Genomic DNA, 16,851 nt, shown 5'->3' with positions numbered 1-16,851 from the left:
TTGGAAAGATCATCAAGTTCTGTTAATTATATAATTTAAAAATAAGAATTTCCTGTAATAAAGAAAATTAGTTAGAAATGTCAAATGATCATTCATTCACTCATTATTCAACACATTTTACTAAGTGACAGGTATTGTTAGGAAAGTAAATCAAAAATCTCTGCCTTTATAAACTTGCGTACAAGAAAAGGAAACAACACTAAAGACAGATAAGTAAAATATACATTTATTAAGTAATAACTGTTAAGTTAGTAAGTGCTAAGAAACAGTTGGGCATTGTGGCATGTGTCTATAATCTCAGCACTCAGGAGGCTGAGGCAGGAGGATCACCACAAGTTTAAGGCAATGTAGGCTACAGCTTGAGTTCAAGGCCAGTCTGAACTACATAGCCAGAACTTATCTCAAAAAACAAGGCACCAATAACAAAAACAAAATATAATTAAAAAGAAAGCACAAAAAAATATAAAATGGTATGGCCAAGAACATTTGTAGTAGAAGGGGAATTTAGCTCAGTGGTGCCACCACTTGCCCTCACAAGCATAAGGTCCTGAGTTCAAACCCCGATACCAAAAAAAAAAAAAAAAAAAAAAAAAAAAAAACAAAGAACATGTGTAATTAATGCAGTCAGGGAGGATCTCACTGAGAAAATAATATTAAGCAACATGTATGACCCATAAGATATCTCAAAAGGTAATTTTAAGCAGAAAGTAGGAAATTACACTAAATGTAGGAGTCAAGTTTTTAGAAAGCCCTTCTAGACATTATTCATGCTTGGCTGAGTTGGGAGCTCTTATAACTCAAAGTGCTGTGTGTTAAAGTTTTATTCCCTAGGACGGCACTATTGGGAGGTGGTAGACCCCTTAGAAGGAGGAGCCTAAGGAAAGGGCCTTAGGTCACTGTGTACGTGTCCTGGAAGACTATTGTGCAAATCTGGCACATGCATCTCCCTCTTTTGTTTCCGCGCCATGAAGAGAGTAGTTTACTCCACCACAAGCTCCTTTCCATAGGCTTCTGGCACATTTATCATAGGTTCAAAGCACTAAATCTACCTGATCTTGGACTGAAATCTTCAAAAATGTGAGCCAAAATAACCTTTTCTCTTTTTAAGTCAATTATCCCAGGTTTTTTGTTATGCTAAAGGAAAGTAGTATACGTATTTTCCCACATTTTCACAGCAATCAGAAGTAAGCTCTATATCATAATTCTTGCTTTACATGGAAATTGCCTGATTATGTTTTCTTAATTTCCTGACAATAAGGAATGTGTCCAGTTGCTCGTTATCCTTTGTTCCTAACAGGGTTGGAACATAACATAAACATTTGTTGAATAAATGATGGATGTTAACAGGGGTTAAAAAAATCCCTGTACAAAAGCCTTAGTAAAAAGTTGTACAAAATATGAAGAACTACAGAAAAAATGGCCGTTTTATAAAAGCTCTGCCCGGAATCATTCTGTACATTTTTTAGATCTTTCATGTCACCAAGGCAATTTAGCTCTAGATTTGTTAGCTTGCTAATGAAATAAAATAGACTAACTTATTGAAGTTTTACCTAGCCAGAAACTCCCAGCAGAAATGAAGTGGGGGAGATTAAATAAGTAATGTACAAAGGTAGTGCTTTTTCTTTGCTCTCAAAGGTATTATCCACTGAGTCCTCCACCCCTTCTTTCTCTACTTAATAAAATAAAGGCCATGTGGAACCAGGAGCAGGTAGTCAAAGTAGCACACAATGCTCCCTTTATTTCCTAACAGTTCTTCCTTTAGTACTTCAGAGAAGAAAGGGCTGGAGAATCAGAGGCTGTCAGCTGGTGAGAGAAACAGTCCTTTTAAGTACTTGGATATCAAGCTAAACTGAAATCCAGTGAACTAGTGCAAATGTCAAAGAGCCTGAGAGTCTAGGCTCCATGTTTGAAAACAAGTTGTGTAAGCAGAACTTGTCTAAGTAAAATGAATGTGTAATTATCGTACACACTTAGGTAATGAATTCACTGAAAGAGAAAATGATAGAAAATGAGAATGGCATAACTCTTCATTTTAGATTGCTCTAAAGCTTTTTCTTTGATTCTGATGTCTAGGAATGTATCAGGTTCAATATGCTGATAGAGATAATAAATAGAGATAATGTTTTTAGAGCATGTAAATAAACTTCTTAACCTGTATATCAATTAAAATGCACAAATGTCTTAGGCATTCATATTCATAAAATGAAATTGTGGAAATATGCCCAAGCCACAGAAACATGTTTTTAAGCATAGACAAACTTATTTTGAAAGCTGAAAATGCAAAGCTACAATAAAACACAGAATGTAATGGATTTTCAGGAAACTGTTCTCTCTTATAATTCAGGCTCACATGAATAAGAAGCCCATTTGATAATGAAGTACCTTCCTTACTCAACCCTGTGTGAGCTCCATCTCTGTGAACTTTATTCTACAAATATAACTTCTACTCACAAACCAATAATGAGTACAAATAATGGATTTCCCGCACTATTTATTTTGTTTCACATTTTCTGCTACGTATTGTTTAGCATTTGATCTCCTGCTTTGTTTTGTTTTATGTTGAATACTGGGAATTAAAGACAGGACTTTCAGCTTTTCTCTCTCCCTCCCCCAGCTTCCTGCTTCCTTCTATTGTGAGCAAGATTTTATTAAGTCACCAAGCAGCCCAGGCTGGGATCAAACTTGAGATCTGATCATCCTGCCTTGCAATACCACAGATTTTGAACCCCATTATTAGTTTGGAATATCCACTGTTTACAGCCTAGAGGGAAGCAGGGCCCAAATTCCTCCCATAAAATCAAAAGAACACACAATATTTCTTCCCCCAAATTTCATACACTAGGCATATGACCTAAATTGGAACACCTAGGGCTGGGGATTTAGCTCAGTGGTTCTGCCGCCTGCCTCACAAGTGCAAGGTCCTGAGTTCAATCCCTGGTACCAAAAAATAAATAAATAAATTGGCACAAATAGATGTTCCTGCTGTATCTTTCAACCCAAAATAATGAACTCAAGATAGCGAGTCTAGCTAACAGACCAGTTATGGGTTCACTTGATCTATTCGCTGTGGTTCCTCTTCCCTGGTCTATGCCATTTTTCTGAACCTACTTCTTCAGCCTTCTCTTTTACTGATTTCTTTTTGCTTGAGTTAGCTAATGTGGAAGTTTATTGCTGCAAGCATTCTGACTCCCAGTTTAAGTAACCTAGCTTAATTTTTCTCTGTTGTTTACAACTCAAGATCAGAGGTAACTATTTGAGCTGCCTGTCTTAAAATTTCCTGCAAGGCTGAACAAGAACATGCTGATTCAAAAGAAGATCATTTCACAGTCTCGGAGAGTTGACCAAGCTTTCTAAAAATAGAATGGACCCATGAACTGCTTTCAACACACAAAGTAGAAAACGGAATTCAAGAAGCCTTCCTTTAAAAATAAATGTTTCCAAATTCGAGGGTGACAGAATCTACTCAAGATGAGCTTTCTAACCAATGAAAATTTTCTCACCAAGGGGACATTAGCAATGTTTGCAGATCTATTAGTCTTCCTACAGTAAGAAAGAATGCCATGGGCTCTAGTTAATAGATCTTAAGGATGCTGATAGAAATTTTCTCACCAAGGGGACATTAGAAATGTTTGCAGATCTATTTAGTCTTCCTACAGTAAGAAAGAATGCCATGGGCTCTAGTTAATAGATCTTAAGGATGCTGATAAATATTCTACAGTGTATATGTAGCCAATCACCAGAAAGTTTCTCATCTAAATATTAATAGAGCCAAGGGCAGGAGTTTAGCTCAGTGGTTCTGCTACCTGCCTCTCAAGCACAGGGTCCAGTACCAAAAACAGGGGGGAAAAAAATCAAAGGTCAACAGAGCCAAGATTGAGAAACATTTCTGTACATCATTTTCCCTTTGTAAATCATACATGATATATGAACATGCTCCACCAGTCATATATGACTAAGTACTCCATGGAGTTTGAACAACTTTCCAAGAGTACACAGTAGTCAACTATTTTTATAATACCTCTGAAACCTCAGGTGGTCAATATGTTGAACCACCTAAGAACTACACAGATGAGAATGAGTTAAAAACAGCAAATGCTATAAAGCAAGGAACATTTGTAAAGTATTGCAAAGGTCCCGCTGTGTCTAAGGAAATGACAGGACAGCCAGGGCAATGAAGAAGTATTTGAATGACCAACAATGTTGGGAAATGAAGCTTGAAAAGGATGCTGTGATCCAATCCTAAAGTGTCTATCACATTGGGAGTACAGATTTTACTCTCTGAATAACCATAATTTTTAGAAAAAGAGTGAGATAAAGAAATGATGTTACCCCTTCAGAAGAACTCTGGAATGACTTTAGGCGATGACCTAGTATGAGCAGTCTGCTGACAGAAAGACAGTCGGAGACTTCCTCAATCCTACAAGCATGAGTAGCCACCTTTAACAATGGTAATAGCAACAAGGGTGGAGAACAAAAGCCAGAAGGAGACTCTTTTGATTTACCAAGCTCACTTTTTAAAATGAGCAGCTTTCAGTACTATGAACTATAAATTAAAACAGTGTAAATGAATTCCCATATGTGTATTAATTTCCAAGGTGCATGGGGAGAGAGGAAAGAAAGGGTTAATAAAAAGAATCAAGATGCGCTATGTACATATACCAGTTCCTCACAATGAATGTAATCACTATGTAAGCAAATATTCACTAACATTTTTTAATTTTTAAAAAATATGGTTACATGGTGAATTTTTTTAAAAAGTTATATAATGAGAAAATGTTCTATTTTAAAAATTTTATATATAACTTCTAATACAGAGAAAAGGTGTATTACATTACCTGCTCCAGGACTTGTTTGTAGGTGATAGTTTCTTTAGTATTTGTAACAGGACTGTCATAGATGATAGCAATCTTATCTCCTCTACCATTCTCAATATGACGATCAATGGCGTTGTAACAAATATTAAGCATTCCCTCCACAAACCTAAAAAAATAATTGAAATAAAAAATTGAATAATGACTTTCTAAATATAGCATTGCTTAATGGGGTTATTGTAATTCTAGTTCAGCAGACCTGGTTTTAAAGGAGTGTTTCATAGTACACGTTATGCTGGGTAATGATGGCTATAAAGTACATATATTTAAGATGGCAAGGAGTAGACATTTTTATTTTAATGAATATGTTTTTATTTTTATGTGCCCTTGAAAAAAATACACCTTGTACCTTAAACTGAAAAGTGTGTTGATTTTATTGCTTGAAATGAAATCAGAGTATAGTGTAACAAAGTAATCTATTTTACTTATATAGATTTACTCACATTTAAGTATAGTACAGAAGCATTAGAGATTATGAAAGAGAAAATGGTAGGGATAGCTAAAGTTTTGGTGAGAAAACTTACTGGAAAATTCAATTCTTTGAAAGAGTGGCATGAATTTTTTGTCAATTATATGTAGTATCTTGAATTGTATATAGAATAGATGTGCTCTTTTCTGCTGTTTAAAACGTTTCATAATGAATAAAGAATGGACGTGCACATAAAATGTTAAATTTCCGAAATCATTTACATTTCATTCTTAATTGATCAGTGCTTAACTTTGACATTCTATAGAAACATAGTGATAGGTCGTTTTTGAGGAATAGCTCATTTTTCTAAAAGAAAAATGTTTTATATGCCTTTTTAGGAGGAGGGAATTTGTATAAAATATGCTAGTATTGTGCACAATAGCAATCCAGTTTTCCTAACCTTGAACTACTTAATATAATAATACAAAGTAACAGAATAAATATTTAAGCAGGAAAAGTTTGTTAACCCTTCAATGACCAGTCATCCATTTTTGGCACACCCATAACAATGTAACACACTGAAATGTGTTCTCTTCCAATTCTTGTTCCTTAGAAAAGGGCTAAAGGTATAGGGGAACTGCGAAGGGTAGGGGCCAGGAAATAAGAAAGAAGAAAAAAATATGAGAAAATGGAAAAAAATGTTTTTGTAAATAGGGAAGGGAGGAGGGGGTGAAGGGAGGGCAGGGATAAGAGGGAGAAATGAGAACCAAGACCTGTCACGTAAAGGTGCAAGATCCCAATGATGAATGTAACTGTACTGGATACCTAAAAATGTACCAATAAACTCAATGAGAAAAATATAAATAAATAAAAAAACCCCAAAAAAATTCTGTTCCTTAAATTTTCCTAGGTAACATGAATTTCATGCAAAAATTTAAAAATTTCAGTCTTCTGCATAAATGGGTTAAATTGTTGAGTATCACCTTCACGTCTTCATGGGGAGCATTATAAGAAGTGAACCAGGGAATTCCAAGAAACCTCAGTTACAGTTGCAGCATTAACAAATAAAATAAGAAGGCTGCCTAAGTGGTGGTCTTTGAATCAGGTCAACAAATCTTATCCACTTTAATACTACCAGTGTGGCTATCTGCATCATGACACGATATGTAATTAATAAAATGATCCTGAACTTCAAAGTGTGACTTTTTGATACAAGATCTCATTATGTAGTTCAGGTTGACTTGAGCTCACTATTTATCCCAGTCTGGCCTCAAATGCAACAGTCTTCCTGCCTCAGCCTCCCAAGTGCTGGGATTATAAGCATGTGCCACCATGACTTACTTCCAAGTGTGATATTTGTTCACAGTACTGTCTCTTTACCTTTCCCTGCTTCCATCAAAGTCATTGTTTTGTCTCTCCCTCCCCCACCTCCATGAGTGGAAAATATGCACTTGATTTTGAGTGCTCCCTGGCATTTGCTTTAGCTAATGTAATGTCAGTACACATGATACAGGCTGCTGCCTTCTCCACTTGTCATCTAGAATGAACAAGAGGCAAACAGAGCCCGGATGAGACAGAGAGCGCAGGCCAGCCTCAGGACTGTGGAACAGCACATGCAGCCATTCCCGACTTAAATCAGCTGGCCTCATGGAAACCTACAGGTACGTAAGAATAATTCTGCAGAGATGGTTTCCTTGCTCACTAGAAAGCACAACTGTAGCCAAAATAACTAATATACCAAGGAGAAGGGTAAAATATCCTCTGCCACAGGATATACCAGAAGTAAGGAATTCCTGCAAAATACATATTCACATTTGTGTTTTTGTTTCTGCAAAGAATATGTTGCAGACACATGGAGAATTTACTTGCTGGAAAATCTCTTCTCTCTCTCTCTCTCTCTCTCTCTCTCTCTCTCTCTCTCTCTCTTCTCTCACTCTGTCCTCTCCTTCCTTCTTTTCATTTTTATCTTTTTCTCAGTGGGTCCTGACCTTTCCTTTTGCAAACATGTGAGGCTCAAAAGTTGCCTAGAACACTTCGCAATGATACCATTATTTTCTTTCCCTTTATTGATGACTACCCCACCACTCTTTGTGGTCAGTATTTAAAGGTGTTCATGACACTTTACCAAAATGTGAGCTCCCTTAATTCCACAGATTCATGGAAGATTCATTCTATCTTTTACCTCATTGCTCTTTTATCTCTGCTTGCACCTTTTCAACATCATCTGAAGAATCGTCTTTCTCCGCATCTTTGCTTCTCTATGATTCCACACATTTCATATGCCTCCTTTGCTTTAGTTACATTCTCTCCCCAAATGATCTCCTCTCTCATGGCGTCAGCTTCCATTTTTACCCCCAGTACTTCTCTTCATTCTAAACTCTGCGCAATCATAGCCAACAGTCTACTGGACATTTATGCATGGAAAAAATCCAGCCCTATACTTATTTCTCACCACTTCTAACCTTCAGCCTCACCCAACTTCTAATGTCCTTTCTATTTTCTATATTTCACTGGGTATAACCAGTGGCCTGAAAGGGATACCCAAAAATCCGATTTGGAACTTTACCCACTGCATCCGAGGAGTTATATGTAATGTTACATCTACCTTTTCTATCTGTAATCATTCAGTTCTCTCACAGAGCAACTCACTTAAATTACAGCATCCCAATTAACCACCCTGCCTCAAACTTGACTCAATACTTTCAAGCCATCTCTTTACACTACTCAAACGTCTTTTCTCGATGTGTTCTCGTATCGGGTGATGTTTAAAATTATTCCATTGAGAAGCCAAAGTTACTCCATTTTGAGCTAAAAAGCCATCCGGTGTCAGACTCCCCCCTCCCCCACAGGCTCAGGCAGCAGAAATTTGTTTAGCTTGCTTAATTGAGATAAGAGCAGAACCAAGTGGGTGAGCAAGGCCATTCCAACCTTGAAAAGGAGAAAAAACAGGACGGTCTGTGCAGATAACCACCACCCACAGGAGAGGAGCCAAACTCCCTAACCTTCACCAAACTCCCCCCCGCAGACTTAACATTTCTTCCCGCTTTCGCTAACACCCCAACAACATCCAATAGAATAGAGAGGATTTCAAGCCACCTTAACCCTATATAACCCTGTTGTAATCGCAATTCTGGGCTCTTGTTCCCTGGTGGACAAGGGTCCAGGTTCGAACCTGAAATAAACTTCTCTTGTACTTGCAGCGGACTCGTTTTTCTCGTGGTCCTTGGGGAAACTGAGATCTGGGTACAACATCCATATCTTTCTACAAGATCCATAAAAAATCTTCAAATGACATGCAAAGCCCATTTGTCGACTCAGGTTTATTTCTCCAGTTCAGCTTTACACAATCCAGCCATACTGATTTGCAAAACTAGCACTTTCTTGAATTCAGTCAGCTGCCCCTACAGTGGCTGTCTTTCACCTTAGTGACACACTCGCCTAAGAACTTTCAATGCCCAATGTGCATATCTTATCACAGTATTAACAACTGTCCACTTGTCTATAATTTGTGCTCATTTTATTGTAATCTGTCTGAAAGAGACTATGTCATCCTCGTCTGGTACTTCAAACATCTGCTATAGTATGTACCATATATCAGGCACCCAATAAATATTTGATAACTGACTAAATAAAAATACTAGTAAACTTTTAAGAAGCATCACATTTAGGATTCAGGTAGAATAAGAATGAAAGCTTTTGTTATCCCATTTTTTCTTTCTTTCTTTCTTTTTGGTACTGGGGATTGAACTCTGGTCCTTGTGCTTTGCAAGGCAGGTGGCAGAACCACTGAGCCTAATCCCGAGCCCTGAAACCTGAGTCTTTAGACAACTGAAGTGGTTTTCTAGCTCACATCATATTAATTCGTTTATTTAAAAATGACAGCTTTCTCTCCTCAAGTTCACCGACTGGTTTCTTTACCATGTCCATTCTGCTGCTGAGCCCATTCAGCAAACTTTTCCTTTCATTATGGTTAAGATCTACAATGTCTGCCACCCCCCAAAAAATTATCATGCGCTCAGAAGTAGGACTTTTGGGAAACAGGTGGGTCACGGGGCTCTACACTCAAGGGTGGATCCATCCACTAATAATTTCAGTGCAGGCAGGAGGGAGGGCTGGTGGGGAGAGGTAGGTTGCTTGTGGAGAAAGATACGCCCTTGCCCACTCCTCCCTGCTCACGCTGCTTCCCGGCTGGTGTGACACCAGCGGTTTTCCTCCCCAGGCCCGGCCACATGGCCTCTTGCCTTGTAACCTGCCAGCGTGAGCTAAAAACATCAGGGAAAATAAACCTTTCCTCCTTTAGGGTGTCAGGTGTTTTGCCCAGCAACAAGAAAGCAACTAAGGCATATTGTAAAATTGAAAAATTCCTGCTTTGTTGTTCTTTCTATCTTTTGCTTGTTGATTTGTGTTTCTTTATTGAGACTTTCTGACATGCTGCATGTGAGAGACAGCTTGCTTCCTTATCTTAGCCCCACAAAATCACCAGGGAAGGTGATGATGATGTTTGTCCCACTTCCCTACATCCTGGAGAGAATGGAAGTCTAGACTCTCCAGCAGGTTTATACTGGAAAGGATAGGATTGAGGCCACAACTTGTTCACAGGTTTTGCTGGGATGTGGTGACTGTTAACTAAAAGCTCTCTTTCCTGTTAGAATTATCATTTCTTGCTCTTTTGCCAGAGAGAGAAGCTTTTCTTGTGGGTTTTAGTAAGTCTGTGTTCCAGCTTCTTTAGCAACCTGTCTGGGATGCATATACAAAAAGAAGAAGACCCAAGGAACTCACTGCTATGCTTTTCCTTAAATCCCATAGTTTGCAACTGGATAACCTATTTTGTTTTCTTCCAGAGCCTTCATACTTGTGCTTGACATGTAATACCCTGGAGTTTTAACTGTATTTAGCAAGGTGAAAAAGGAATAGTGTATATTCTCCATCTTATTCTGAAAATAAAAGTCCCTAATTGTGTTGAGCCCTTAGTCTAAGCCAAGACTTTGTGTACATTAACCCATATAACCAAAAAATAAAACTTTCCCACGAGGTGGGCACTGAGAGTTAAAGAACTAAAGACACAGTGATTTGCCCCAGGTTGATTTGCACAGAACCGAATCCTTAAACATTATATATTTCTACTTCCATTAGTAATGTCAAAGAACTTGAATTTCTTTTCAAATTCTTGTAAATTGGGGTAGCTAAATATTGAGCTTGCTCATATTTTAAGGTTTTCTCCTGAAGAAGTTAAAAAATTAAGGATATTCTCTGAGGCATGGAGGAAGGATCTCTGAGCAGGTGAAGATTTTATAATGCTCAGCAGAGTTTGCAGGAGATGTCACTCTGGCAGGGCTCTGTGGTGGTTACAGCCGTTGCACACACAAAACAGAGTGGCTATACTCAGAGATGAGCATACTGTGAGTGACTGGACCAAGTCAACTGCAAGGGGCCGCTCAGCTCAAAATTTTGATTATTCTTCTATGACATGATTCTTACTTCACTGTAAATCCAATCATTTCGGTAAAGGTCAGGTGAGCGCCTCCATATACTCTCTACTGTTCCCTCTAAATTCATGGACAGATTTTAAATAGTAAAAAAATAACTCAGAATTATTGTGAAAAACAAATAAGGAAAATAGCATGTACTTTAAGATATTTAATTTCATTCTTTCTATATGCAAATGTTACTTCTTGTACAGATGATATGATACTTTGTCTCTATATTTAGGATTGCGTTATGCATTTTTCTAAGAGTCTGATAAATATTCCAAAATCAAATTTAATTATGTCAAAATATCCTTTTGAGGGCTACACAATAATGAAGATAATCCTATATTTTTGCGAATTGCTTGTCACAACATTATCATTATTTTAAATGAACCTAGGAAGATGTTTCTTATAGAGAAATATTGGTCAGCTATTTTTCAAATTGCATTTTGAGGCTATAGTTCTACAATACAACACGTGCATACACATTAAAATCAAATGATTAAATTGCCTTCTGGAAATGTTGAATCAATATACAATACCATCAGCATTACTGAATATACATTTCATTAACCTCCTCTAAATACAGTATCATCAACATTCTTCAATTTAAAAAGTGAAAAACAGTTTTAATTATTTCCTTGGTTACTAATGTTGATTAACTGCAGTGCTTTACTAATTTTTAAAATCTTTCTACATAAGGTATTGAACTTTTTTAAAAAAATTTTTTAGCACAAGTTTGCAGAACATGATTACATTCACTGTGGGGAATTGGTACTTGTATATAACACATTTCACATCCCTATTTTTCCCCTCCCGCCAATCCTATTATTTTTCCAGCATCAGATTCATTTATTTATCTTATAAAACCTCATAAAGTTAATCATATATACAGATTGGAAACCAGACTAATAGGCCAAAGAACATATAAAACATGTAAGAGAATTGTATTAATTCAAAGTAGCTTTTAGATATATCGTCAGTGCCTGATTACATACAATTTTTTCTCATTTTTACATATATATATGCATATATTTTCTCATTTGTCCATATATATTTTTCCATATATACATATATATATAATTTTATGTAAAAGAAACCATGTAATATTTAAGCTTGTGTAACTGAGTTACTTCACTTAAAATTATAGTTTCAAGGTGCATCCATTTTCCTAAAAGTGACTTAAGCTTAGTCTTCTTTATGGAAGACTAGTACTCTATTGTGTACAAACACCACATTTTCTTTACCCATTCTTCTGTTGATGAACAAATACGCTGTTTCCAAGATCTAGCTATTATCACTTGAGCTCCTATCAACATGGATGTGCATACATCACTGTGGTATGGTATCTTTAACACTTCTGTCAAGATTATTATGTCTGACATTGTTAGAGATGATTTGCAGAGTTTACTCAAGAATTTTAATTCATGAGACCTCCTGATATAAGCACATTTTACTTTTTACGCAGCAAAATAAATTCAAAATTTCCTCTGTGATTCTATGACAACTTAAACTCCTTTCCTCTGATTTTATCTATTAATTCCATGTCTCAATAATTTACTAATATGGATAAATGTGCAATCTGTGAGAACAAATATGTTTTTATATATATAATACAATTATCTTTAGTTTTTAAGTCAATTTTCCAACTATCTTTTTTTTACTAATACTGTCTTCCTTCACTTGTAATACTCTATTCTTCCCATACATATTAGCATCAAATATATACCACGATCTTTTTCAGGAGTACAGTTTCTAGATATAACTACTACAATGTTCTCATAGTAGGTTTATGTATTACTATCTCTTTACAACTCAATCAGTTTTTCCTTCTACTGAAGAAAGAAAGGAAATCTTTATGTTCTTTTCCCCACACCATCACCCTCTAAAAACTTTCCATTGAAAACTGCAAGCAATTTTAATGTACCCTATACACAATTCAAATAATAGAAATATGTGTATAATTTAAACTATATTGCTAATAATAGTGGGACAACTGGAACTGGTAACACCACCCATTCAGAACAGTGAAAAAACTTTATATATATAAAGCAAAGAGAAGGTCAATGACTGCTCAATCTAGATGTCACAAGAGGATTCATAGATCCAAGTATATTGATTATTAAAATAATTTCCATGATATTTTATATGTTATTTTGTAAAGAAAGAAAAGGGTCAGAATTTATTCAACCATTATATACAGCACTCTGTATTCATGAGAAATCTATAAACCCAAAGCAAGTATTAAAAAGACTCAAGAAAAAAATCTTTCAATAAAACTCTGAAATAACTTCAAGATCGGAGGCAAGAAGGAATGAAGGATGGGTCACTGGAGTTTGAATGCATGGTTAAGGCACACACTCATCCCTCCTCCACCACACATACAAACAGCCCATCGCTTTTATTGACCTAGAAGGTAACTTTTGAGATGACAAGAGTTTCTTTTCAGAGGATTCTGTAGAAGAGTTAAGGCCTGTAGAATAAGAAGAAAAGTCTACATAACTTCCGGAAAGCCTAGAAAATCTACATATCACTGCCTCCTTGTGAATCTCTTCTCTCTCAAAAGATCTAAGGAAGAAGGACTCTAGTAATCACAGCCTAGTTCATGGACAAATAATGAAGGATCCTTATTTGAAGGCTGAAATGTACTCCCTTCAGCTTTCTGCGTCGTGACTTCCAGTTGAGAATATTAATGGGTGTTGTGTGTGCATTCATAGTCATAACTGATGACAGGAGGCGGGGAGATGGGGAGAGGCACCATGATGTATATTTCAACAAGGATAAGGGTGTATTTGAAACTTCAATATTTGAACTACTTATTCATTTCAATAAAACAATTTAAAATCCAATTGGCAAGAAATCTCTGCACAGTATCTATTTAGAAAAACCCAAAATGGTCAACAAATATAAAAATGATTCTCAATCTTACTAGCAATCAGGAAAATGAACGCTAAGATAACAGTGTTACGCAATTTCCCCTTCTGAAATAATGTAAAATGTAATGTGCTGTGTGGATAGGAATAAAGACAAAACAGCATTCCTGATATAATGTTGGTAAATTAGATAAATTAGATGAGTAGGTTAGGTTGTCTTCTAATGAGTGTGTACCAAGATTTTCAACCCACATCATGCAGTCTCACGCAATAGTTAAAACAATGAAAACCATTACATGGTGCAATGTCCAAAATGAACCTTTAGCTGAGCCAAAGCAAATTATGTTTTATGTAAAAGCATAAGGTGTATGGGAAAAGACAAAAGGAAATGTTAATAATAGTGAACCCTCAATAAGAGGAAATAGCAAGGCAACAACAGAGAAGTGAGATAGTCCAATATTTACATAACAAAATCTGAGTTGATTTTTGTAAGCAGGCCTTTATACATTAAATGGGTGTTTAAAGTACTTTTAAACAAGAATACAAATTTTAGTAGACTAGATTGCTTGGCTTTGGTCTAACTGAATCATCAACTCTATAACCAGCATAACTACCATGACAGAAAAATATTTAATTAAATAAAAACATCATTTTAAATTCTTTTTGATGAAAGATGTATTTCCTCTACTCGTTGCAATCTAAATTCAGTTCTAAGGAAATAAAACCATGGCTATAAAAAGCTTGTTCTTTTTTATTTACTTATCTCAGTAGAATTAATCTTAGGCAGCTGAAAAGTAAAAAGTAAATGGCTACACAGAACTTCAAACCACAAACAGATATGCTCTACCTTTATGGTTACCACTGCTGCTGTCCTCCATGATTTTTGTTTTCCCTCTTTCTTAGCACCTTTAAAATCTCACTTTCCAACCAGTGTGAAAAGAGTTATGGTATACTTTAATGTAATATAAATGTTTTATTTAAAGTTAAGAAATTATTTGTATTATGTAAATATAACAAGTGTCCTGCAGCCCATGATCTGACTGCAGATGTAACACAGGCAAAGCTATTCTTCAATAACCAGTGAATGTTTATACACTTCCTTCTCCCTGTCATAGGGACTATTGACATTCCAAGTAATGACTGCCTTGGCACCCTATATTTTTAATAAGAATGAAGTAAAACTAAGATAAATTTATAGATTTATAGATTTATAGAGTAATAATCTGGGCTAATCTAAACAAGGAAGATTTGGAATTGGTTTATTCCTGCAATATACCCTTCTCTGTGACTGATATTAAGATCTATTAATCTGGGCAAATTTAAACAAACTTTAAAATAACCATATGTTATAATTTAAGATAAATACTTTCTAGGGCAAATGAAAAAGGAATCACAGCTAGTGAAAACTGCAGTAATGTTAGGCATTCCTGAAAATGAGTCAGACACACCAGCATCAATGTCTAAGCTGTCAGAAACAAGGCTGAGAATCTTCTAAAAGGGTTCTGTACAGAAGAAAGCTCTTCAAGTTCCTGCTGGATTTCTTATTCATAGTTTTATCAATTCCCTTCACCTTTTTCCTCTTTAATACTTGCTAGCTTACATCCAGTGTAAAAGCTCAGCCCTCGAGAAACTTTCTCAAAGTTGATTTCTTTCACCTTAGTCTCTCTTGAATCTTCTCTCTTTCCTAACACTGACTTTAGCTCATCTTGTATTTGATGTTGGTCTTAATAATCAATTAAGTTAGAATGAGGTGTATATTTGGTCCATATATGGATCTAAGTGAGTATATAGGGTTGTGTGCTAAAGGGTTCTTAACAGGGAGGGCGTCTGACAAGCTCCAGGGTCTTGTCATAATCTCTAGTCTCAATGCTGGCAGACAGTCAGTCACATGATTATTCCCACAAATTTTCCACCAGGATTTATTTCCAATCTTTCTTTTGCTGAAAGGTAACATTTTGCTATTTAAGCTTGTACGTATTATTAAAGCATTTAAAATGAAAATAAATTTCTGAAATTTAAAAAGTGTCTTTCTTCCAAAGATGGAGATCAATAGCAATTAATTTGTGCATTTGATTATCAAACCAGAGAAAATGGAATTAGTAAAATCTAAAATGTGTCTCTTAATTCATATTACTACAGGTAAGCAATGGACACTTGTAGGCCACTCATCTACAAAAAAAAAAAAGAAAAAACAGAAAAAATAAAAACTATCATCATGTCATGTGCTCTGTGTCAAGAAAATGCTTGAGCATGTAACACCAATTAATTTATTTAATCTTCACAAGACTTTGTGAGATCAGCATACTAATATCACCCTCATTTTACAAATAAGGAAGTGGAAGTGAACAGCATAAGTTCCCCACTCAAGGTCCACACTGGTGATGGACACACTAGGATTGATGTCAACGTCAGGCCCTGGGTCTTCATCACTAGTGCTTGTTGATGGATTACTGTATAATTATTCTACCCTTTACAGGAGCATAATTAATTTTAACACATTGAGTTGATGCTTTTTCATGACTCTGTAAGGCTACACTTTTGTTACTCACATGTACAGATGAGGAAGCTGGATCAGAGCAGTCCTGAAAGTATATTTATTTGAAAGGAGAAAGAAAAATAGCCCAGAGTAGGTCAAAGTGCAGTGGAGCTACAAGTAGGAGTTTTTGTTTTGTTGTTTGTTGTTCTTATTTTGCAATAATTACTACAATGATACCAGAGATAGAAAAAGAGGTGTGATTTGAGAAATACTGAAGAAAAAGAAAGGAAAGTTTAGAATAAATGATGAAAAAAAAAGTGGAAAGAGCAGATATCAAAAAAAAAAAACAAAAAACAAGAAGGGCTGGGGATTTATCTCAGTGGTGTCTCTGCCTGCCTCACAAAGACCAGAGTTCAATCCCTGGTACCAAAAACAAAACAAAACAAAAAAACAAGAGGTAGAACAGGGGTCAGCAAACTGCGACCCACATGCCAAATGTGGTCAAACATCTGTACAAATAAAGTCTCATTGAGACATAGCAATGCTCAGTTGTGTGGTTGCTTTTGCCCTATAATAGCAGAAATGAGTGGTCTAGGTGGGGCTTTTCCAGACCACAAAGCTGAAAATATTCACTCCGGCCCTTTCCTAACACATTTTTTTTTTTTTTTTTTTTTTTTTTTTTTTTTTTTTTTTTTTTTTTTTTTTTTTTGTACCAGGGATCGAACTTAGGACCTTGCACTTGTGAGACAGGCAC

General features: G+C 36.0%; 1 protein-coding gene across 2 annotated transcripts in view; it reads right to left on the bottom strand.

Moving 5' to 3' along the window:
• Window positions 1-16,851, bottom strand: part of Acss3 (acyl-CoA synthetase short chain family member 3) — a 145,378-nt gene that overhangs the window by 110,581 nt on the left and 17,946 nt on the right. For both annotated transcript variants that reach the window (XM_019210574.2, XM_019210575.2), the window contains exon 2: window positions 4,836-4,980. In XM_019210574.2, the coding sequence (XP_019066119.1) occupies window positions 4,836-4,967 (132 nt within the window). In that variant the 5' untranslated portion in view covers window positions 4,968-4,980. The remainder of the gene's footprint in view (window positions 1-4,835; window positions 4,981-16,851) is intronic.

The sequence above is a fragment of the Fukomys damarensis genome, unplaced genomic scaffold (genome assembly GCF_012274545.1).
Source record: "Fukomys damarensis isolate Sample0158 unplaced genomic scaffold, DMR_v1.0_HiC HiC_scaffold_15, whole genome shotgun sequence".
Classification (NCBI taxonomy): Eukaryota; Metazoa; Chordata; class Mammalia; order Rodentia; family Bathyergidae; genus Fukomys; species Fukomys damarensis.
This window is presented reverse-complemented; position numbering and strand designations above follow the sequence as displayed.